The 23,664-nt window shown below is 35.3% G+C and overlaps 3 protein-coding genes across 7 annotated transcripts; 1 reads left to right on the top strand and 2 right to left on the bottom strand.

Moving 5' to 3' along the window:
- Window positions 1-670: 670 nt before the first annotated feature.
- On the bottom strand, window positions 671-5,275 carry LOC105203769 (zinc finger protein 852-like). Of its 5 annotated transcripts, none has more exons than XM_039450444.1 (9): window positions 5,043-5,275; window positions 4,698-4,879; window positions 3,175-4,458; window positions 2,894-2,998; window positions 2,660-2,821; window positions 1,746-1,999; window positions 1,366-1,446; window positions 1,129-1,209; window positions 671-1,058 (listed from the first exon to the last, which is right to left on the bottom strand). In XM_039450444.1, the coding sequence occupies exons 2-9, from the start codon at window positions 4,848-4,850 to the stop codon at window positions 815-817; spliced, it is 2,364 nt and encodes a 787-aa protein (XP_039306378.1). In that variant the 5' UTR covers window positions 4,851-4,879; window positions 5,043-5,275; the 3' UTR covers window positions 671-814. The 5 variants fall into 5 exon arrangements, with proteins under 5 accessions (XP_039306378.1, XP_039306379.1, XP_039306380.1 ...); XM_039450445.1 differs by having other exon boundaries at window positions 5,071-5,272; XM_039450446.1 differs by having other exon boundaries at window positions 5,145-5,272.
- Window positions 5,090-6,579, bottom strand: LOC105206787 (protein aveugle). The gene is made up of 3 exons (XM_039450842.1): window positions 6,529-6,579; window positions 6,340-6,453; window positions 5,090-5,272 (listed from the first exon to the last, which is right to left on the bottom strand). Exons 1-3 carry the CDS (start codon window positions 6,577-6,579, stop codon window positions 5,090-5,092), a joined length of 348 nt encoding a protein of 115 aa, XP_039306776.1.
- A 1,080-nt stretch (window positions 6,580-7,659) lies between these two features.
- LOC105203768 (E3 SUMO-protein ligase RanBP2) lies at window positions 7,660-22,231 on the top strand. Its single transcript, XM_011172657.3, has 13 exons — window positions 7,660-7,880; window positions 9,181-9,406; window positions 9,489-9,665; window positions 9,734-10,046; window positions 10,284-10,588; window positions 10,668-10,765; window positions 10,842-10,968; window positions 11,818-18,027; window positions 18,190-18,414; window positions 18,651-19,007; window positions 19,586-19,917; window positions 20,352-20,477; window positions 20,829-22,231. Exons 1-13 carry the CDS (start codon window positions 7,809-7,811, stop codon window positions 20,880-20,882), a joined length of 8,622 nt encoding a protein of 2,873 aa, XP_011170959.2. The 5' UTR covers window positions 7,660-7,808; the 3' UTR covers window positions 20,883-22,231.
- The last annotated feature ends 1,433 nt before the right edge of the window (window positions 22,232-23,664 follow it).

Below are 23,664 nucleotides of genomic sequence, written 5' to 3'. Positions count from 1 at the left end.
AATCTTGAAATATACAGTATAACCCTGGCTGAATCGCCGTAGACCAATTTCGTAATTTCCTATTCTTGTTATCAATCAAAAGTTATTTTATCATTAAATATTTGTATTATTGGAATTATTTGTGTGTTCACATAATTTTAAAATATTATATACTGTAAAATACAAAAATAAAAAACTGGAAAAAATTTAAATGATTAGCGAAACTAAGGTATTCATAGTCGATTCTTATTTCAAGATCGTCTTAAGTAACGTCTTAAGATGCTAATACGGCTCTCTGATTGGTTGATGGCATCTTAAGATGATACTTAAGATCATCTTAAATATAAGAATCGACTATGAATTCTGGCCTAAGATAGCATTGGCAGTTTTAGTGTTAACAAGAACATTAGTAGAATGATTAATTTGTAACTTCAAGGCAAATTTTAAAAACTTAACAGCATTAGTAGACTGATTTACATATAATTTAAAAATATTTATTATTACATGATGCGGTATACACTTATGTGTATAAAATTAATATTTTTGTCTCTATAATTTCAAAGGTTCCAGAAACAATTATTACTAAAGACAAAGACTTTAGAGCATTGTCTTTAAATTATTTTGTTAATTATAAAATGTAATTGTAAGATGGACTGCTCCTAAACATAAAGAAAGTACCTCTGTGACAAAATATGTTACAAAACCAAATATTTTTATTTTGTACTTACAGTACATACATATTGTTGGATATAGTATAACAACATATTATCATTTATTACTTAAATTAACAAAAGACGTTAGTTTTGTCATTTCTTAAATCTACGTCTCAACCTTTTTATCTTTTTTTTACAGGTTTGTCTTTGTTAAAGTGTCGCATTCGATGTCGTACCATGTCGCCCTTTTGTGTGAAACTTACCAAACACACATCGCATTTATAGGGTCGTATTCCGGAATGAATACGTTGGTGAATAATCAGATGAGCGTTCCTCATAAATCTTTTCTTACATATATTACATTCATACTTGCGATCCTCCATCGGCAAATGAGTTAAAGTATGCAGAGCTAAACTTCGCTTGTAACTGTTAACATAACAAAAACATCACATATTGCTTTATGCACACATTCTTAAAATAGTGCTAATAATTTTACCTATAGGATTTTCCACAATGATCGCACACGAACATTCCCTTCAGGTGATGTTGGAGATGAGCCCATCTAGCAGTGTAACTCCTAAACGGAATTTAATTAAATTAAAATAAATAATACAAATAAAAAAATGTACACAGAATTTTCTTTTAGAATTTATCTTTAAAATCGCAATAATCGTGCGACATGAATACTTAAAAAATTTTATTATAACTTTAAAGAATTTTATTTTAATCTTACCTATAGGATTTTCCACAATGTTCGCACACAAACATGCTTTTCAAATGATGCTGTAGATGAGTCCATCTAGCAGTATAACTCCTAAACGGAATTTAATTTAATTAAAATAAAAATACAAATAAAAAATTTATTTAATTTTAATAAAATTATATATATATATATAATTTTACTAAAATTAAATAAATTTTTTATTTTATACTATATGTATATGTACATATATATATATATATAATAAAGATCTTCAAAGTTATAATTCTTTAAGTACTACATCTCACAATATAATTTTGAGGATAAATTCTAAAAGAAAATTCTCTTCGTGTATAAATCGTAAAAGTAGACAATAAAACAAATTCACATGATTAAAGCAAATGCCACCTTACCGGAAGGACCGTTCACATTTCGAACAGTTGTATGGCTTTTCTCCGGTGTGAATTCTTTCGTGATCTGTCAACGATATATACGATCTAAGCTTTTTGCCACAGTATCTACAGATGTAATCTTTATTCAAGTTGGGTTTACTAGGCAGCTTCAAACCGTGGGTTTCTTGCAGATGCTTCGTTAAATCCACTCTTTTTTCAAAAACTTTGTTACAACGATTGCAATTGTGCCCAGAATGAATTCTACTATGTATTTTCTGAAAGTTATAATAATGTGTTATAATAAAGTGTTAAAAATTCCTTTTGAAAAGCATTTGATCAGATAATGCATTTGTGACACAAAAAGTGACACAAGTCAAAATTTCTTGAATTTTGTATTATATACGGATTCTAAATATATCGGCCTTCAAGCAGGAAAGTGATGCAAGTTGAATTCACTTTCCTGTGTAAAAATGAATAGACTGAAAACAATCAAAATAAAATTAAACAAGAAATTAAAATAGGGATAGTTTTGATGAGTTTAACATAACACTATAACAAAATTAATATTTACATTACTTTTATGTTACTTCTAGAAAATTGAAAACAAGCGACTTATAATTAGCTCTAACAAGTTATAAGTTAACTTATATTTAATACTAAATAATTAAATAGAAGACAAACCAAACGGTTAGCAGGATCTTGGCGCTAAAATAATATATTTCATATATTTTGGCTAATCTTCTATTTAATTTATTGTATACAAATCACGGTATTTAATCTGTATTATATTATGACTAAATAATTTAATTTTTAAATGCACAATTTCCTTTTTTTTCTCCCAAACAATTTTATATTTTATATTTTTATTTGTATCATTTTTTTGCAACAGGGCAGTATATTAAGTGTTTTTCGACAAGCCTTCAGAGCAGACTCACCAAACTTTGCGAGCGCAGAAAAAAACGTCCGCAGACATGGCATTGATAAGGCTTAATGTTCTGATGAACTGCCATGTGATGTTCGTGTAATCGAATCCCATCCCTAAACGGTTTCTTGCATGTGGCACACCGGTATTTATTCCAACATTCCGGATCATGTACCTGCAAGCAATTTACGAAACTTATAACAATTGATAAGTTTCTTTAAGTGTTTAGTGGACAATGTACACGTACATTTCTATGCTTTTCGTAAAATTCTTTGTCGATAAATTCTTTGGGACAGGAAACGCATTTGTATACAGTCACATCCGGATCATTGAGCATCTCCCATTTGTGACTCTAAAAGTATATGTAAGGATACAAAATAAGTCTGTTTTTTTTGTAAGTTACATTTTTACACACTTTTTTTTTCTTTTTCCGTTCCCGAAGAGAAAAAAAAGATAAACTGTACAAAGTTCAGCTAAAGAGAACAAATGTAATGCATATCTTTATTATATAATTTTTAATAAAGTTACCCTTAAGTGGCGTGTCAGTTTGAGTTGTGTCGGGAATACCACGTTACAATATTTGCAAAACTTCTTTTTCGTTTTGAAGCACTGATCTTCCTTGTGAGATTCCCAAGTCCAGCTGTGCGTAAAGAATTTTCCACATTTACTGCACGCGTACTTTACACATGAATTTTTATACATATTGTGCTTTTCACGTTTATGAAGAAACAGATCATGCACAGACGAGCATTTTGTGGAGCATTTGGTACAAGTAACAACTTTTTCCTCGTGTATCCTGTTATGAGCATTGAAATGTCGCTCGCTCTCAAAAAAGATCTTGCAAGTGTCGCAAAAGAATCGTTTCAGTTGCTCATTTTGAGTAGTTTTGATCCGTTCAAAAATTCTCTTATATTGCTCTACGATTCTATCTGTTTCTGAATCAGAAGTGTCATCATTGTCCATGATTTTATCTAAATCAAAGCTGTCATCAGTTTCTTCTATTGAGACATGCATTTTATCAAAATCTACATTTTTATCTTTTATTGCAATATCATTTTCATCCATTGTCAAGTTGATAAATGCTCCAATTTCGTCATTTTTTGAAACGATTCTTTCGTAATTATTTTTGTCAATAGTCTCCTGCTCCGTTTGCTGATTATTCTGGATGTTCTTTTCACTTGTAATTTCCTGTTTATCATTCTGAACATTTTTATTAGTAATTTTCTGTTTATTATTCGTCTTATTCATAATTTCTTGCGCATTAATCTGATTATTCTGAACTTTCTCATTGATAATTTTTCGTTTGGTATTTTGTTTATTATTCATCTCATCTGTATTTACATTTTGACCGTATGTGCATCGACATTTATTGCATACCATAATGTTACCATTATGCTTTGATGACTTGTGAGCTATCAGCTCACTAGATTTGTCAAAGCTGCTATCACACAGGCTGCATTTCCACTTAAAAAAACGAATCTGGTTCGTGTCAACTATATCTATATTTTGAAAATGCAAGTCACACAAATCACATCCAACTGAGCCAGCTATGGCAGATATTACAGGTCCGTCACAAGATGCCGTAACTTCTTTATTTGTAAAGTAAGTATCTTTATTTGTAAAGACAGTATCTTTATTCGTAGAGACACTACCTTTATTTTTGCAGTTAGCAGAGACTTTCTGCTTTAGATCTAATTGCATACGTAGTCGTTTGTCCACCTCTATTGCAGTAAGAATCAATTTGCAACTAATATTTAAATAATTCAGGCAACGCCTGCACACGCTGGAGGGTAAATTATCATTTGGAAAAACCTAGGAAACACAAAGAAGATAACATTACTATAATGTTATTAATATCCAAGTTTAAAAGTTCAAAGTCAGTTTGGATAAATGTAAAGTAACTTCAATCTTGATTTAACTATCCTTTTTTTTAATTTTTAAAAGTTAAATCAAGTTTAAATATAGAAAAATAGAAGTTAAATCAAGTTTAAAATTAATTTGCATTAGTACGAATATCTAAAATGTGTAAAATATCAAGTGCAACTTCTTACAATAATTGGCAGACATCTACTGATTTTTTCGAGAATATAGTTATTTCTGTCCTCGAATATTGAAATACAATTCAAAGACTTTTTTCCGCACAAACGACATATTTCGAACTTATCATTAGAAATAAGTGCAACCTTAATTATTTTTGTATTCATTATGTCTCTTTAGAATTGGCCAACAAAGTCTATATTAACAAAATAAATACATATTGTATTAGAAAATAAAAACAATAGACTGTTTCTTATAAATTAAATGTGTTCTAATTCTAAAATATTATGTAACAAATAAATATAATTATACAGTATATATATATATATATATATATATATATATATATACATACACACCATAAATAATATATATTAAAAAGCATACAGCTATGTAATATTAAAATTCAGTCAAGGTTCATATTCATATTATTTCGTCGCTCAATATCCTTAAGCTCTAACATGTCTGTTTTCAGATGCAGTTTCATTATCTCCCTCCATATGTCCACTCTGTGTTGATCATTATCGATACCAATTCGCCTCAAGCTATTCTCATTTATTCGTAGCAATGTCTTTCCTGTAATGTCGTGCTGAAAAGACAACAAAGTGGCAGTGAATACTGGAACACAGTTTATATTTACCAAGATATTTCTTCAAATTTTGTAAAAAGTTTCCTGAAAATTCCTGGATTTTTCAGGAATTGTATTAAAAATTGTAAAGATTAAAAAATTTTTTACTACAGCTTTGGAATAAATTTATTACATTTTTTTCTAATTTTTTAGTATTTTTTAAATAATTAACCTGTTTACGTTGTTGTAAAATAATTTTTAACAAGAATATGTATGTAACAAAAATCATTCTTTATTACATACATATTCTTGTTAAAAATTATTTTACAACAACGTAAACAGGTTAATTATTTAAAAAATACTAAAAAATTAGAAAAAAATGTAATAAATTTATTCCAAAGCTGTAGTAAAAAATTTTTTAATCTTTACAATTTTTAATACAATTCCTGAAAAATCCAGGAATTTTCAGGAAACTTTTTACAAAATTTGAAGAAATATCTTGGTAAATATAAGCTGTGTTCCAGTATTCACTGCCAATACTAAAAATCCAAGATTAATATTAGTATAATATAGGTTTGCAGTACTGACAGTAGAAAATAATAGAATATGGCTACACAAGCCATAAGTGATTGTAAAATGTTATTGGTGCAGTTGTCATTCTTACCAATGCAATAGACTGCAATAGACCTATTCTATAACTCTTAATAACAGTTCAGTTTTGTTATGGTATTGTTACACACATGACAAAACAGTTGTACAGTGTAACTATTATTAAGAGTTATAAAATAGGCCAGCAGATTAGTTTTAATCTTAGTTTAATTTTTTTTATATCTTTCTCTTATTTTAAGAATAAGAAACATTGAGATTAAAGTTAATTTACATTGACAGAAATAAATATACAACTGTACTTATAATACTTTACTACTTGATATGTTTACATTAAATAGAACAGTCATAAGAAAAATTTTACTGTACAATTATTGATGCTCTGTATGGAATTAATCCCACGATTCGTCGTGGTCACAACAGGCAGGGTCAGAAGTGGAATTTGGAAATATGTATGTAATAGAAAAGCAAGAAACACTTACATGCAGGAACTTCTCGTAATACAGTTGATAATAGTCGTTGCAGTGACGTTTCAGCCACTTCTGCACGTCGAGCACGTTCCACAGATACACTGGACGTGGTCGAGTTGTCTTGCTCTAAAAAGTGCAACAATTTGTATTGTGAGGAAAGGAACTTAAGATTCTGTCTAAGCGCAACTTCAGCGTTCTTACTTTCGTTCTGGTGGGATTAACAGTGGCGGGATTAGTGGTTTCCTCTACCATCGTATTCCTGATTTCCGTAGATCTCCGACTCTCCGGCAGCGGCACGCGAAAGCCAAAATTAGCCAAAATGTATTAAAATTATGGATTAACAAATGACACAAACGTCATAATTAACCGGACGTCGCGGCTACACGATGTGTAAATGGTGTAAATTCGCGATTATCACTCCCAATCACTCCCGTCGACGTCGTCGAGGCAGAGAGGAAATACAAGAATATTCAACAAAACAAACTCCGCAGCATACTTGGCACACTGTGCTGCACTGGCTGCACTGTGCGACATGCGACTCTTCGGACAGTATTTGATTGCTACATCTCCAATTGGGAGGGTCCCAGATGCGCACAGGCCCAATTGGACACCACCAATTATAGCGGCCGATGCCTAGAGTATTTCCGTTGGTTGGGTTAGATTAGATTACGTGATTGGTGGTGTCCGATCGGATCTGTGCGCATCTGGGATCCTCCCCTCCAATTGGCTAATTCAAGATGGTATATTCTTGGTTTGGTGGGAAATTCAAATAATATGTATTATTATGTATGTATATACATACGTAAGTTATGATTTATCCTATATAGTAAAGAATTTTTTAAAATAAATCAAAACATATTTCAAACATAAAAGAATTTTTAGACACTAGAAATGAAAAGAAATTAATATTTGGAAAAATATTAATTATGTTAATCAAATTAATATTAATCAAATAAATTAAATACTTTATTAATTTATAACAAATCTCATATCAGATCTTTTTTGATGTTTTTATTTTATACATAAATGAAAACATGTTTCAAACATAAAATAATTTATAAACATTTGAAATAAAAGAAAATTTATACTTTAAAATAACTTCGATTAACAAGTAATTTCTTAAATAAATTATACAGAAATTTTTAAAAATTATATAATAAAAAATAAAGAAAAAAATTCTCATCAGGAAAATGTCACGCGCTGATTGGTCCGTCTCCAGTAACTCTCCGGGCACACGAGACAACGGATTCCTCCGCATGTTGCCAGCCCTGGGCCGCGCCCTGGGGGAAGTTCGCGTTAACGATCGCCGCGATTGGCGGCGTTGGATTCGACGGTGCCGTTTGAAAGAGATACGTACGTTGTAGCGAGCGGATTTGCGTGATGAGCCGCTGTGAGGTGCGTGAGTAACGAGGACCTGGTGCTGATCAAGTGTTGCGACGTAAGCGACGACGCGGGCTGGTCGATCCTGTCCAGCCGGCAGCATGTTTCGTTCGAGAAAGGACGTGGACCGCCACGTGCAGAAGCTCTTCTGCCAACTGCGGAACGAAAACGAGGTGAGGTTACCTGTGCGCACGGCGACGTTCCATCTCTCTCGCTCTTCTTCCGACATTCGCGGGTAACGGTCGGACGAGTCCTCCCGCCTGCCGTTTCCACTCGCGACCGCGTGCGATATCAAGCGACATCAACACTTCAGCCAACTCCAGCGTGCGGACGACGATCGTTCGGCTACCCGCGATATGCCGGATAGAAACCTTGAGTCATCTTGTCGTCAGACGAGAGTCGTACGCGAACGCGACGTATCGACGATGGCGAATTTTCGCGGGAAACACCGTCTTCGTCTTATTGATGCCGAGTCGGTTGATCGATCATTCCGGCGTAGGTCCGTCTACCTCTCGTTGAAGAAAATCCGGATTTCTGGTTCAATTGAGCCGACGATAGCCGTTACGCGGTTGTGTTTACCTGACGCGGTCGTCGGTCACACACTTGTCCTTGCGTTGTTTACTTAACTTTTTTTTTTAGTTGGATTTTCATTTCAATGGAAAAAAATTGTTATTTAAAATTTCAACATGTTCTATTCAAAATGTAATAAATGGATGTTATTTAAAGCGTTTTTTTCATTTTTATTATTAAAAGTAAGAATATAAAGAAGAAAGCTTGAGAATTTAAAAAATTATTACAATTTGATACAAGCTTAAGAATATAAAGAATTGTTACAATTAATTAAGACTAACTTATAAATGCTATTATTATATGCATTATGTAACAATATTTTTCAAAATATAAAATATAATTTCTTAATTTCTAGTGTTCAAAAATCATTTTATGTTCAAAGCATTTCAATTCTGTCTAAAAATTGTTTTATGTTTGAAGCCTGTTTTGGTTTATTTTGAAAAATTCCTTATTATATAAGATAAATGATAACTTGGAGGTTGAGGCTATTGGGTGGTTTATATTTACTTATAAAAAAATATAACATGTAAAAGAAATTATAAACTTTATTACAATTTAATAAAGCATTTAATTTATTTAATTTAATATTTATACTTTTGATTACATAACATAATATTTTTCAAAATATATTTTCTTAATTTCTAGTATCTACAAATTATTTTATGTTTGAAACATATTTTGATTTATATTTACTTGTAAAAAAAATAAAACGTCAAAAAGTTATAAACTTTATTACAGGTTAATAAAGCATTTATTTGATTAATATTAATACTTTTGATTATAATTTTTTTATAATATAATAAACTGAATGTTACCTATCAGATATCTTGAGTTTTTATTTTATACTTGGATTTGGATTGTGAAATCTAAAACTTCTCTTGTTATCTGATTCTTTTTTTACAGAAAAACCTTCGTTGTTACAATGTTGCCAAACTGTATTATCAAGTAGGTGATTATGAAACCGCGAAAAGATATGTATTTAATTACTTAGAAGTACGAGATAATTCTGCCAGTGCGCATAAGTTGTTGGGTCAAGCATATGAAGCCCTCAATCAGAAGGAAGCAGCTTTTAATGAGTACAAAACTTCCCTTGAACTTGAAGCAAGGCAGGATGATTTGGTTTTGAAAGGTAAAAAGCTCTTGGATTTTTTCAAAACTTTTACTGATATTGATTGTAACATATTCAAATTTTCTTTTGTCTTTTTTTCTAGTATGTGAATTACTGGTTGACATAGACATAGCCATGGATGTGAGTAAACTCAAATATTGGGTAGACAGAGCTGATAAACTGTTTCCACATCACCCAGTAATTTTTCAATTAAAGGAAAAGTTGTTGACTATAGATAAACCTCACAACAACAGCGAGGATCTTGAGGCGCTTATTGCATGTAAGTAATCATCATTTTAATGATAGAGTAATTAGGAAACGCCAGAATTAACATGTAAAATTTTTTAGCTGAATTGGCTGCGAGACCGACTGATGTGCAACTTCGCATCAAATTGCTAAATTATTACATGTCCGAATGCAAATTGGATAAAGCTTATGAACATGCCATAAGTGTAGAAGCTACTATTCCTCACAGGGACAGTATTGCGTGGTATCAGCTACTGTACGAGTTACTAACAAAGTACAAAGAGACTAAATCCAATGATTGGTCCTTTTGGTTTTATTATATTTCTGTATTGGATAAAAATGCGGGACTGTGTCTCAAGGAGCAAAGTAGCGAGATGAAAAAAAGCATTCCAGAGGCAGCTCAGGCAATATTTAAGTAAGTTAATACGTTGAATAATATATTTCTATAATTTAAACTGTATTTTTTAATTTGATAGTTTGTGGAATGGTAATAAAGCAGAAAGTCTTTGTGTATAATATCTATTAGAAATGTGCAAACTATTAGAATACAAATTGTATTAAATTTTTAATTAAATCTTAACTGGTGCAAATAAATGTGTTAAATGCATTTATTTTTATAATATATTCATAAAACGCGGCTATTATGTTTCAGTTTTGACCAAAATTTGAACGAGTTTAAGTCTAAAAAGTTTTCTAAGCAACACAGCTTCACGGAGCATCTGCTTATGCACATGTGGGGTCAGTTGCACTTCCATTTGGCATGCTTGCTATTGCGCAAAACGAAACGCGAGCAGGGCAGTTGGAATGAAGCAGGAAGACTGTGCTCACCTTTATTATTGACCGCGTTACATGTGGCGCCGTTGGAAAGCCGTATTCGCATACAATTGGAGGCTGAAGGATTTAAAAATCATTTTAACATATGGGTCATAGAGGCGGCATATCGATGTTGCCAAGCTGGTACGCGAGATACATTATTCCTCAAGAGTTGTTGCTATAAACATTATTACTGATAATTTTATTTTTTATTTTATTATAGGTTACATTCTTCGAGACTATGCTAGAGATGATATGAAAAAATTAATGGATAGAATTGATAAATTTTGTACAGGACAATGGAGAGAGCGTATTTATCAGGTATAAATTTAGCGTTGTACAAGACCTGATAATTAAACATTGTCTCAATATACATTCAATGTATTTTCTTTTTCAGAGAATTTTTGTAACCAGGTCACATCTTGATCACATGCGGAATTCATTCTTTTGTCATTTTGATTCAGCTCCTGACCACCCACCTCTACGTATGTGTACCGCAAATCAGCTAAGAACTTATAGTCAAAGTACGTTTATTAATTTTTCTGTTTTTGAATTATTAGAATACGCAAGTTTGAATATTTTGTACTTATTTTGCAATCTTAATTTGAATAATACAGGCTTATATACATACTAAAACAAATATCACATTTGTATTTGTTCTTACTATTATGAAAAAATTAAAATTATAAAAAAAATTACTTATAATGCTGCTAGCCTTACAATTTTTTTACTTTTTCAGAAATGGCTTTATTTTTATAACTGACAGTGACGTCCCATTTTTTCAGTAACTAACGAATTTAACATTGCTTTTATCGAATTGCAACATTTAACATTGCGTTACTTTTTATGTTATTTTTAAACCTTTTTTATATAATTCCAAATATTCAATCTTCAATCTTTGATTAATATTTGTCATCTTTATAATTATATTTAAGATTATCGTAAGTTTTGAAATCTACACCAATTAGATCCATATATCTTGACAAATTTTGAGTTGTAAATTTTCATAAAATTTTTAAACATAAGATTGCAAAAAAGGTATTAATTTTGTTATATTTATAAATTTAATAAAGAGCATTTTTTATTTATATTTTAAGTATTTCAAATTAAATTTTTTTATTAATATTTGAACAAAATGCATTAAAAAAGTAATAAAACATTAAATAACAGTACGATACAGTACAGTAGTAATACTTTAAAAAAATAATTTCTAACTGTGATTATTACGACTGAATAATAATGAGTAATACTTAAAACTATTCTGAGCTGAATTTTGCTGTAACTACAATCTACAGAAAATTATACACTGTGGAAAACAATAATGAAGAAAAAGGATAAATATAATAAAAGTACTTTTAATGTTTTATTTGTAGTTGCACAAGAAGTATGGCCTGCTTCATTGCACCATCAAATCTGGCTTGGGATGGAGAATCGACCTCAGCATAAAGATGTTCCACACCCGGATCAGACCTCGCGTGTGTTTCCAGTGTTACAGTTTTCGGTATTCAACACGAATCAGGCGGCACCCGACAGTCTGTGTCTTATCGATATCGATGCATTTCTTAATGCAGCAATACTTTGCTCATCCGCCATTCTAGAAGAGCAACAACTTGGTAGCTTCATGAATCCGGAGAAACTGCCGACGCTGCCTGTTGATCTTACTACAACGCTGTCCACTAGTAATCAGGAAAAATGGTGGTCGGCGGCATATAAGATGTACTCGAAGCGAGAGGATGCAGACGGTAATATCGGTGAGCTACGACAGGAATTGCAACAAGGTTTGGAAATCATTCGCTGTATCGGTAATCACGGTATGCATCCAGCATTGTTGGTACATCTGGCGCGCATGTTTCATTATCGCGCGAAGACGATGAAAGAGAAGGATGAGGCGAGCGGAAATATCTCTAAATGGGAGGCGCGTTCCGAGCTGTACTGGACCGCCGCTCTACCGCTATTGGAGAGACTGCAGAACAATCAAACATTACGTATGTCTCCCTCGAAGTTGTTCAATTATCAGGGTAAAGAGATGAACAATTTCGAGCTAACTAACGCCCTCGAAGAGGGCAAATTGTTGTTGGCTCAGCGACTCGTACACGACAAACAATATGAGCAAGCAATCGATGCGCTGGAGGCACTCAAGTGTCCAGAAGCATCGTTCCAGCTGGCGCAGATCTACAAGATTTTTGCGGACGAGATAGTGAATTCCACGCCACGTGAGAGCTTAACATCAGAGATGCGATCGCAGCATGTTATAATGCTATCGAAGGCTAAGAGCAGCTACTACCTTACGCTCGACCGACTTCGTAATCCAGGCACGAATCCTAAACATCCATTGAACTCCGTGCTCGGCACTCACATCACCGACATTGAGAATGAGCTAAAGAGAATAGACCCGGATCTAGGCAGGGGTGATTTGAGTAGGAATGACATCGACTGTATATCCGACGAGAGTTATTCGCCCACTCATAGCGCCGTGGATCAGCCGGTCACAAATCCGACACTACCGATGCTCACGACTCTGACCGGAGGTTCGAACATGCTTAGTACCCCTCAGAGGAATGCTCATCGTACACCAAAACATGCCAGCACGCCATGCAGATTGCAGGATTACTTGAATGTGTCAAAGAATCGCACAGAGGCACGCCCGAGCCCGGAGCGTCTTGACGCACAAATACGTCAGATTATGCAATCCCGAGACAATGAAGTGCAGGAACTGATGGAACAGATGAAAAACATGATGATACAAATGAAATCGTTAACTGATAAAATGGATACTCTGACTAAGGAGGTGGTAGAATCACGCAAAGAGACTCAAAAGCAGCAGCAGCAGCAGCGTATACAACAGCAACAGAATGTGAATCCCGCTGTCGATCCTGAAGATTACTACGTTCTCGACGACGACGAGTACGTCGATTTGAACTATCAGAATCAATCAGCGTCTTCTATTTCTGGTAATATATTTCAATCGCAGCCTGCCCGACCTCCTTACCCGTCGCTAATTTATCCTCCTGGGACGATCCAGTATTATCCTCAGGCAGGATTGCCGTTTCCCGATCCGAACCTGTATCCGCACCCTGTCTACCCGATGCCGATACTGTATCCTAATCAGAAAGTACCGGACAACCCGCTGCAACAAGGCCTCTTTGCGTCAACGCTTTCCTCACAATTGCCCGATCTCATGCCGGCGCCTCCGACGAATTCGTCGTTACAGCTTTCAATTAAGCAAAAGATCGAAACGCCGTCGCAAACCAAACCCGAAGCAACAACAGTGACGGCCACGACGATCATCAAAGACGCACCAGTGAACAAAGCGCCTCCTGTGAATGTGGTCATCACGACATCCGACACACTACCGACCACGGTTCCGTCCACCCAACCGACTCTGAGCGTTACCATACCGCCGCAGTACCGATCGGGAGGTGGAACAGCTGCCACCTTCTCTACTACACCAATAACGACGACGAAATCGTCGTCTTCCAACGTGCCGCATTGCTATCAGATTCCCATGCCCTCGCAGGCCACTATACCAACTACCGTCAACTTACCGCCAACATCAACTTATGTAACCCCAGCTAACGTCAATGTACCGATTTATGCCAATTTAACAACATCACCATCTATTGTAACTCATACAATCAGCGGTGCTTTACTTCAAGATAATGCTACTAGTAAGATACATGACAAGACTGATAATACCACTAAATCTACCTTCGAGTCTTTGATCGAATCGCCGAATACATCCACGGAGATGTGCGAGCAGGAACACGATCCGATTCCAAACTTCGTGCCTGTCATACCGTTGCCCGCGAAGGTGAAAGTCACCACCGGCGAAGAGGAGGAAGACACTCTGTATTGCGGCCGGGCAAAGCTGTTTCGCTTTGTCGACAAAGAGTGGAAGGAGCGCGGTGTCGGTGACGTGAAACTACTACGCAATAAGGAAGGCAAGGTACGCCTGTTGATGCGTCGTGATCAGATCCTGAAGATCTGTGCGAATCACATGCTGCGGCCCGACATGGAATTGAGCCCTATGACAAACAACAACAAGGCTTGGTTCTGGGTCGCTAACGATTTTGCCGACGAGGAGGTGAAGCTGGAGAAACTTTGCATTAAATTCAAAACTTCGGACGAGGCGATGGCGTTCAAGGCGATGGCGTTCAAGGATGCCTTTGATCGGGCCAGGCTTAATTTACCCGCAATCTCTCCGGGAAAGCCGCCCAAGAGCAGCGAGAAAGCTTTCTCTAGCGACAAAGACTCGTCCAAGACCCAGAAATCACAGCCAATGCAACAAGCCAAGATAAGTTCATCGACGGAAGTATCCTCGGACAAATCGAAATTCAGCACGACACTAGGAGGATTCTCCTTCAGTACTGAACCTATTATTCAGCAGGTTAGTGATACGGAAGTGGGCGATTCCAAAAAGATCGAAGAACCTCCGAAAATCAGTCCGTTTAGCGGATTTTCGTTTACTAAGTCAACCAGTAAACCTGAAACGAAGACTACTACCGTAACAAGCGCCGTCTCGACGCCATCCGCGAGCTTCGTTTTCGGAGCCTCGACTCCGACAATGAATTCACAGACACCTATTCTGACGAGCACACCCTCAAATGCATCGCCGCTATTTACCTCTCCCACAACAACCGGCCAGAATTCTACAACATTGAGGAGACCTCGCTTGCCGCCACCCGGCGCCATTAAACAGGGCTCACCCAACGAAACGCGAACGCCGAATGAAAATGATCATAAGTTGTTTGTCGGAACGGCAAGCCTTAAATGTCAATCGGTCAACAGTGCCAACGCCATGCAGTGGAAGAATAGGGGTACAGGAGAGATGATGCTACTGTTAAACATCAAATCCGGTAAGCTTCGATTGTTACTGACGGATGACGATACCTCCAAGATCTATTTTCATGGAGTTCCACTGGACATGGCGTTTACATATAAGAGTGGCACTACAGTTGTTAATTGGACTGTTCCGGTAGATGCCAAAGAACCCGGTAAGACTTGGTCGTTACACGCTGCGACCTTCAGCACGCCAGAATTAGCATCGCAGTTCTACAACGTCGTATCGAGTTGCCAGCAGAAGTTAAAAGTTAAAGGTAGCAATCCGAGTGACATCGCGAAGGAGTTTGAGAAGAAATCTCAGACATCGTCAAGCGAGAGCAAGAGTCAAAATGGCGCGGAAACGAAGCCGTCGTTGTCAGAACTGTTTAAACCTCCGATCGGTTCTTGGGTGTGCAACAGTTGTTATACCAGAAACAATGCCACGGACACAAAATGCTTAGCCTGCGAAGAAAGCAAGCCTATTAGTTCCGATAAACTACCATTGTCAGAAGTATACAAAATACCCGCCGGTTCCTGGACTTGCCCGACATGTTATGTCATTAATTCTCCGGAATCTGACTACTGTCTCGCCTGCAACGAGCCTAAGGACCCGTCACAGCCGCCTAAACCGCAGCAGGCCAACATTTTTCAGCTAAACACGACCTCTTCCGGCACAACACCCATGACCACGTTTTCCTTCGGCATTCCTAAAGATACTGCCAAGGAAACGCCCACGTTTAGTTTCCGAATGCCGATAGAAGATAAGGGCACGGATGCGAGTGCGAAGATAATTTCGTCCAAACCCGAGGAGACCACAGGCACCAACTTTGTATTTGGTATACCGGTGAAGAGCAACATCACGAATAACTCGCCGTTTACTTTCGGCTCGCCTACCAAATCCTTCGACTTTAACTTTACGGCCAAGTCGCCGGCTAAGTCGCCCGGTGGTGGCGAAACTAGCGAAGACGAAGTGGTAGAGAGTGAGGACATTCACTTTTCGCCGATCATACCGTTGCCGGATAAAATTGAGGTGAAGACTGGCGAAGAGGACGAGGAGGTGCTCTACAGTCACCGAGCGAAACTCTTCAGGTTCGATACCTTGGAGAAGGAATGGAAGGAACGTGGATTGGGTGACATTAAGCTGCTACGTCACAAAGAGACCGGCAAGCTGCGGCTAATTATGCGTCGAGATCACGTACTAAAGTTATGTCTGAATCATATAGTGTCCAATGATTTGGAATTTACACCAAAGGACGAGAAATCATGGCTGTGGTCCACCGCGGATTACAGCGAGGGCGAGATTGAATATATGCAGTTTGCCTGCCGTTTCAAAACGGCTGAGATTGCAGCGGACTTTAAGAAAGCGATCGACGATGCCAGGAAGAACATTAAATCATTGGATAAACCTACTATAAAAACGCCGATCAAGACTGCTAGTTCACCAGTTAAGGAACTCGAGATCGTTTACGAAGTGAAGGTCTCTCCAGAGGACAAGGCGGCAGCCTTAAAATTGCAGCTACCGGAGAATTTCTACGCTTACAAACAAAAAGAAGACTGTCCAGGCTGCAGAGGCTGTAAGAAACCGAGTATAGTACTATATCCGAACACCGCTGAGCAAGATTCGTCGAAATGGAAGCTGATGCCGGAAGAAAAGAAGGTGACAATACAATCGAAAGTCAACACGAGCACAAGTTTATTGAGCCGTCCTTCGAGTACCAGCGAGACTACCCAGTCTGCGTCTGTAAAGAATGGCTTCTCCTTTGCGTCAGCCGCTACGTTCAAATCTCCGAGTACCGCCAGCTTCGACAGCTCCGCGATGAGCTTTGGCACTGGCGATATGAAGTTGTTTAACGACAAGAAAACCACGACTTTTTCATTTGGCATGAATCCTCAATTCGGTACGAATGAAACAGCGTCAACGACGAATGCTTTGCTGGATAATCTCAAGATCTGCAGTCCTTCTAACGTTCAAACAACGCAGACAACCGCGACCAGCGTAACTGGACAACCAATTTTTGGCCAAACATCCATCTTCAAAACGTCTAATTTTCCCTTCGATTCCGACAAGAGCATTTTCGGCGGTGCTTCGAAAACTCCGATTTTCGGCGAGAGCAGCGGTGACAATGCCGTTTCTTCTTCCACCGCTGTGAAAACAACCCCCGTTACAGCAACAAATTCTGTTCCGAAGACGTCGACCGTAGTCACCACGACAATGACCAATCAGTCCTCCAATTCGGTGTTTGGCGCCAATTCTACACCTTTCTCTAAAATAACATTCGGTAACAGCGCTTCGTCGTTTGGTTCAACGGGTTTCGGTATAACGTCGCTGACGAATATCTTCAGTGGGACGACGGCAGTAACAACGAATATTTTTGGCGGAACAACAACCACGACGACGACGACGGCGGCGAATGTCTTTAGCGGTACGACGACGATGACGACAACGGCGAATGTCTTCGGCAATACAACAACGGCGAATATCTTTGGCGGGTCAATAGCACCGACAACGACAAACATCTTCGGCAGCGGGACGACTGCGCCAACGACGACGAATATCTTCGGCGGAATGCCATCCGCAACGAACGTCTTTGGTACAGCGACTACAAATGTTTTTGGTGCAACAGCAACGCCGACTATTTTTGGCATGAAACCGTCAGATAATGATCAGAAAATCGAGGATGATCCCAATTTCTTCGCACCGAATGATATGTCTTTCTCGATGCTCGCTGCATCGGTGGCGAAGCCGGAGGCCTTCAAAAGTGGTATATTACATGATCAGAGAAACTATTCAGATAGTGTCTAAAATTATTTTTTGGAAACAATTTGCTTCCTCTTTTGTTAAAAGTGTCAGTTTTAGAACAATGTTTTTTCTATGCATTTGTGTACAGATTTTTCTTTAATTTCGAACATAACACTTCTTTTAGATCCCAACTTTTCGTTTGCTGGTGCGGGTTCATCGGTATTTGGCTCAAAATCCGCTACATCGCAAAATAGTACAGTTCAAAATAAATCACGTGAAGAAAAAGAAGATAATGAAGAGGATGACGGCGAGGTAGATAATGAGCAAGAGCACGATCCTCACTTTGAACCTATTATACCTTTACCGGATGCCATTGAAGTCCGAACTGGTGAAGAAGATGAGGAAAAAGGTAGTTTTGGATATCTTTATTTATTATTTTTAATTGAAATCTTTTAGTTGAAAATAATAGCTTTTTACAAGGAAACTTGTTGGAGAGTTCTGTATTTATTGATGTAATTAATATTAAATTATTAATATTAAATTAATAATAATAAATAATTATTATTATTTAATTACCCGCAATAAGGCCATCTATTTACAAGTTTTTAAAGCTTTGTTTTCTAAACCCTTTTCATTTGTTTACAGTGTTCTGTCATCGAGCCAAGTTGTACAGATATGATAACGCGTTGAAGGAATGGAAGGAGCGTGGTGTTGGTGAAATGAAAATACTGCATCACGTGGGCCACGGCAGCTACCGGTTGCTGCTACGCCGGGAACAGGTTCACAAGGTTGTTTGTAATTTCCTGATCACCCCCGACGTGGAGTTCCATCCACTCTCCACGTCGAATCAGGCCTGGATGTGGGCTGGCATGAACTACGCTGAGCAGGAGCCGTGCGTCGAACAGTTGGCGGTTAAATTTAAATCTCCCGACCTTGCTCGGCAATTCAAGGCGCACATCGATAACATTCAACATGAATTACGCGAGAAGAGAACTACCGAAGGTAGTGGTTAACCCTCACAAGATTATTAGGTCGTAAATGCGCCTACAGTCCATTGATTCTACCTGTTTTATCTGCACGATGTTATTTTGTTCTTGTGATATGTTATGTTTTTATAATATGCGGACAATCGATTAATTATATTTGTTATGTGTTTTTGATTGAAATTAAAATAAAAAAATTATCATGTTTGTGTAAAATGGGACGATGTAATCATGAAAATGTATGTTTTTCAAAATTAAATGTTATTTTATGGATTTTATAACACTGATCGATTTTGTATCGTAGAATTGTCACTCGTGCTATTAAACAGTTGCAATGATTTATTTTATGTGACATTCTGTAATATGTACGTTATATAATCACAATAAACTATACATCTTGCACAGATGTTTGATCTTTTACATTATACTCGAAAAAAAATTGAATAAATATAGTTATTATTTGTCTCACGATGCTCGTTTATTAGTATTCCCATAAATGCGATTGTATGTTTTTCAATAAGATATGTATACGCACTTTAAATCTATGTATATGCTCTAATCCAATTTGTGTACTTATATCAATTTACATTTGTATAGGTGAAAGATGTATCGGTGAAGCGGACAGCGAGGAACACGATGTAGATCGAGGCAACGATGTAGATGAAGAAGAAGAAGAAGAAGAGGAAGATGATGAGGAAGAGGAAGATGAGGAGGATGAAGAGGATGATCAAGAGATGCTTCCTATAATCGAGAAACGTGCCACTGTATTCGCGAGATGGCCTAACGATAACAAGTGGGAGAGTGTTGGCTTAGGAAATTTGGCAATCCATTACGATTCCGAGATCTACGCGGAGAGAATCGTCCTGAAACTCGACGACTCAGAGGAATATGCGAGCAACACCATCATCAGCATGGATACAGTCATGCGGGTAATTATTACATGAAATACAAATACTTTCGTTTTTTTTTTGTTAATGGTCTTGATAACAGGAATAAATCTCATTAGAAGATATAATGAATTTTTTTCAAAGCTGCATTCAAAAATTCTTTAATTTTATCTGGTACTTGGAATAAAATTTCTGGAAAATCCAAGAATTCTATTACAAAGTTTAAATAAACACACACTCTGCTTTTCTTTCATAACAAATAATATTAGATTTGAGATATTGAAAGTATACGATTTATAAATAATTTACAGAAGAAAACTGCAGTGTCAAGCTATTGCTTTATCTTAAATACTTGAATATTTATATCTTATTCTTTTTTTGCAGTTGAATATAGTGTTTTGACGTAAATTGCAAAAAACTGCGTGCTTCTTAATGTATTGTTACATCTTTTATGCATTATTCTTGTATTGTTACAGGTAGAAGGCAAGGAGTGTATTTGGAGCGGAATCGATTATGCTTTGGATCCTCCAATGAGGAGAGTTTTGAGGGCAGTTTTTTCGTCGGTGCAAGCAGCGCAACAAATGCATACGTTTTTCGAAGATGTAAGTAAAGCTTGATCAAGAGATGGGATTAGAAATTATATCGTTTATTTGCTACAACAACGACATAATTAAAGAATTGAAATTTTTTTATTATTTGTAAAAAAAGAATTCTGATGAGAATTTAATACACCGCGTAAAGAGTTAATAATACTTTTAATCCTCTATACAATTAGTATATCAAATCATTAATTGAAATGTATTTAAAAATAATATTGTAAATTTGTAATAATGTAAAATATTTAAATTATAAAACTTTATTTTTTAAGTCGTTGTATAGCAAATTAGCGACATTATTACATCTATTACACTCTAGGATTAAAAAACCTAACGAAATGAGACGTTTCTTCGTAGGGAGTAGACAGCGCGAAGCAAGCCGGTGTCGTCGAGTATGAAGAAGGGGAATAAAAATCCTTAGTTAATAAGTAGCTGCTAATTGGCTGTTGTTACATAATTCATTACCTTCCTATGTTAGAGTAAATGTTAAATGGGTTGTTTCTTGTCGCTCTTCTCAAATTGTAAAAAATAAGTAAGACAAATCGTACCGCTAGTTTATTTTTAAGTACAGCTTTCTTTTTTCTTTTTTTTTTTTAATAGAATCAAGATACGTGCGGAGTTTGACAAGTACAATTATCAATGTATGCACGTGAACACAAAGTGCGAGTTCGCGTAATATAATTTATGTGCTGCGAGAGATACTTATTTATAATAACGACACAAAATTAAAAAAAATTGGAAGATCAAACATTACGATGTCTAATTCATTCTTTTTTTATATACTAGTCTATATATAAGAATAGTTTGCCTCTTTTTTCTTAAAGGTCCATCTATATCTATCGTAATGTTTATTGTAAATTCTTTATGATGATTATAACGTTCGTCGTATTAGCAGTCGTAAGCTCATCATTGAGTTGTCTCAACTTCAACTTTTAACCCTTAAACACTTTACTAGAAATCCTAAATTTTTGATCGCTTACTATGTAAAAACAGAATGAGATAGAAGATTCGGACTAGGTGGAAAAAAAAAGTTTGAAGTTTCCCTTATCGATCGCTATAATTGACCAATTTCATTGCTCAACCAAAATAAAATGGTACGGAAATAAAGTTTTTTCAGGAAAGTCTCCCAGATTGCCTAGTGTGTTTAAGGGTTATTGAAAAATGATGGATTGCGATTGTATACGATTTGTAGACAAACAATGTTTACGACGATTTCTTATGATCGCTTATAATTAAAACGTTATGATAGATATAGATAGATTTTAATAAAATATGATATGTGCCAAAACTGAAAATCGCTTTCTATCTTGCGATGAAAGCACTATCTCCGTAGCTATACCAACAACTATTTTTAAAAAATAACTATTAATTATTTTCGAGACTATATGTACTTTTAAGTGAACGTTTGCGGAAATCTCAATAAGAATCACGCGTTACATATGCTCACAGTAAGACCAATAAGATAATAGCACAAGTACAACAATGTCCATGCTGATAACTTTCTATTAATTACGATTGTTAGGTTGAAAGGAAGGTGATCGCGAGATTGCAAAGAGTTGTTACAGCATTGAAATTAACAGCTATATTGTAAATAACACGTGATCTCGTAGTTACGCCCGATAAAGTATAATTGTATACATCGGACCGAAATAGAAATTGTCGCATGAGGAAATATATATAGATCATTGTGTAACGTAACACACATTGTGTAACACGTGTAACACATAAAAGTATTAAATTAAACATTTCATTGAAATATTTTTTTTAGAAATTATTTTCTCATATACAATGATATTTTCCCTCCGTTACATTAATCCTGTAATTAAAACGAGGTACATATACATTAGTGAAATGGATTTATAAGACTCGATTACAAATCAAATCTCTGTATCTTTACATTGTGAACAAATTAAAGATTCACATGTGTAACAAAAACTGCATATGTAATAAAAATTTCCTTGTAGCGAAATATATACTGACAATAAAAATTGCACGATCTAATCAAATTTTCTAATATTTCAAGAGATACAAATCATTTAAATGTGTATTATTATGCTTTTGCTATTTAAAGAAAAATAGAATAATCTTTGAAGCAATTATCGAAAGCAAATGACTAGACACAACGAAAACATGACCTTTGAAATTCAAATATATATGTTGAACTGTCGTCATGAATGTAATACGTCAGTAACAGATTAAAAATAATTACAAAAGTATTTTCACCACTTAAATTATCAACGTAGCTAAGTTATTGTATAAACAAGATGTTAATATCTCACGATAATATTTTACGTAAAAAAAAAAGATAATTTATATCGGTTTTGAAAAGGAATAATTTTTTATGCAGAAAGCGTTTTTTTAAAACCGTGTTGTGAGTTATTAAATATTTATATAAAAACGTGGCAATATCTTGTAAAAGAAAATAATGATTGGGATAAATATAAATTGCATTTCAATTTTTGGGAACAATTTTTAATGTTAAAGTAATGATAAAATTATAATATAGAAAAATTTTAATGTAAAAAATTTTTTTAAGTGTGTCGTGACTTATTGAACACGATGATTCTAATATGATGACAATAGAAAAAGTGCAAAAGATAAAAGTATACAAAATAAATAATTTGTATCGGTGATTACCTAGCACATATACGTTTCAAAAACGTTTTTCCGAAACGTTTTATTACTGATTTCTAGAAACGTTTTTTTTTTTTTCGATAAAATAACATTTAAGAAACTTTTAGAAACGTTTTTTTTACGGATAAAGAAATTTTTAAATTTAATTCTAGTTTTTTAGAATTTCTAATTATTTAAACATACTTTTCACGTGTTTAAAGATAGTAGATGTCTTTGAAACATACGTGTTGTGTGAGAATGTTGTAGAAGCTTTATACATAATTATGTATCTACTATCTTTAAACGCGTGAAAAATAAGTTTAAATAATTAGAAATTTTAAAAAAGTAGAAATGTTAAATTTTCTTTATCCGTAAAAATAATGTTTTTATAATGGTTTCTTAAATGTTATTTTATTGGAAAAGAAACGTTTCAGTTAACATTTTTCTGAGTGGACATTTTAATGCATGAGAAACGTTTCTAGAAATCGGTAATAAAACGTTTTTGAAACGTATATGTGCTACTTGGGTATTTAGAGAAACGATTTTTAATGTAAAAAGTAACGTTTCTTTAATTAGTGAC

Source organism: Solenopsis invicta, chromosome 6, assembly GCF_016802725.1.
Source record: "Solenopsis invicta isolate M01_SB chromosome 6, UNIL_Sinv_3.0, whole genome shotgun sequence".
Lineage (NCBI taxonomy): Eukaryota > Metazoa > Arthropoda > Insecta > Hymenoptera > Formicidae > Solenopsis > Solenopsis invicta.
This window is presented reverse-complemented; position numbering and strand designations above follow the sequence as displayed.

What these genes read in the sequence shown, in the direction of transcription:
- LOC105203769 (XM_039450444.1), bottom strand. Translation starts at nt 4,850, where the DNA reads ATGAATACAAAAATAATTAAGGTTGCACTTATTTCTAATGATAAGTTC. An exon ending in AAATGTGAACGGTCCTTCCG is followed by an intron (nt 1,447 to 1,745) that starts GTAAGGTGGCAT and finishes AATTCCGTTTAG; the next exon opens with GAGTTATACTGCTAGATGGA. An exon ending in CATTGTGGAAAATCCTATAG is followed by an intron (nt 1,210 to 1,365) that starts GTAAGATTAAAA and finishes AATTCCGTTTAG; the next exon opens with GAGTTACACTGCTAGATGGG.
- LOC105206787 (XM_039450842.1), bottom strand. Translation starts at nt 6,579, where the DNA reads ATGGTAGAGGAAACCACTAATCCCGCCACTGTTAATCCCACCAGAACG. An exon ending in TTAATCCCACCAGAACGAAA is followed by an intron (nt 6,454 to 6,528) that starts GTAAGAACGCTG and finishes TGCACTTTTTAG; the next exon opens with AGCAAGACAACTCGACCACG. An exon ending in ATTACGAGAAGTTCCTGCAT is followed by an intron (nt 5,273 to 6,339) that starts GTAAGTGTTTCT and finishes TTGTCTTTTCAG; the next exon opens with CACGACATTACAGGAAAGAC.
- LOC105203768 (XM_011172657.3), top strand. Translation starts at nt 7,809, where the DNA reads ATGTTTCGTTCGAGAAAGGACGTGGACCGCCACGTGCAGAAGCTCTTC. An exon ending in TCTTGAGGCGCTTATTGCAT is followed by an intron (nt 9,666 to 9,733) that starts GTAAGTAATCAT and finishes AAAATTTTTTAG; the next exon opens with CTGAATTGGCTGCGAGACCG. An exon ending in CGAGAAGAGAACTACCGAAG is followed by an intron (nt 19,008 to 19,585) that starts GTAGTGGTTAAC and finishes ACATTTGTATAG; the next exon opens with GTGAAAGATGTATCGGTGAA.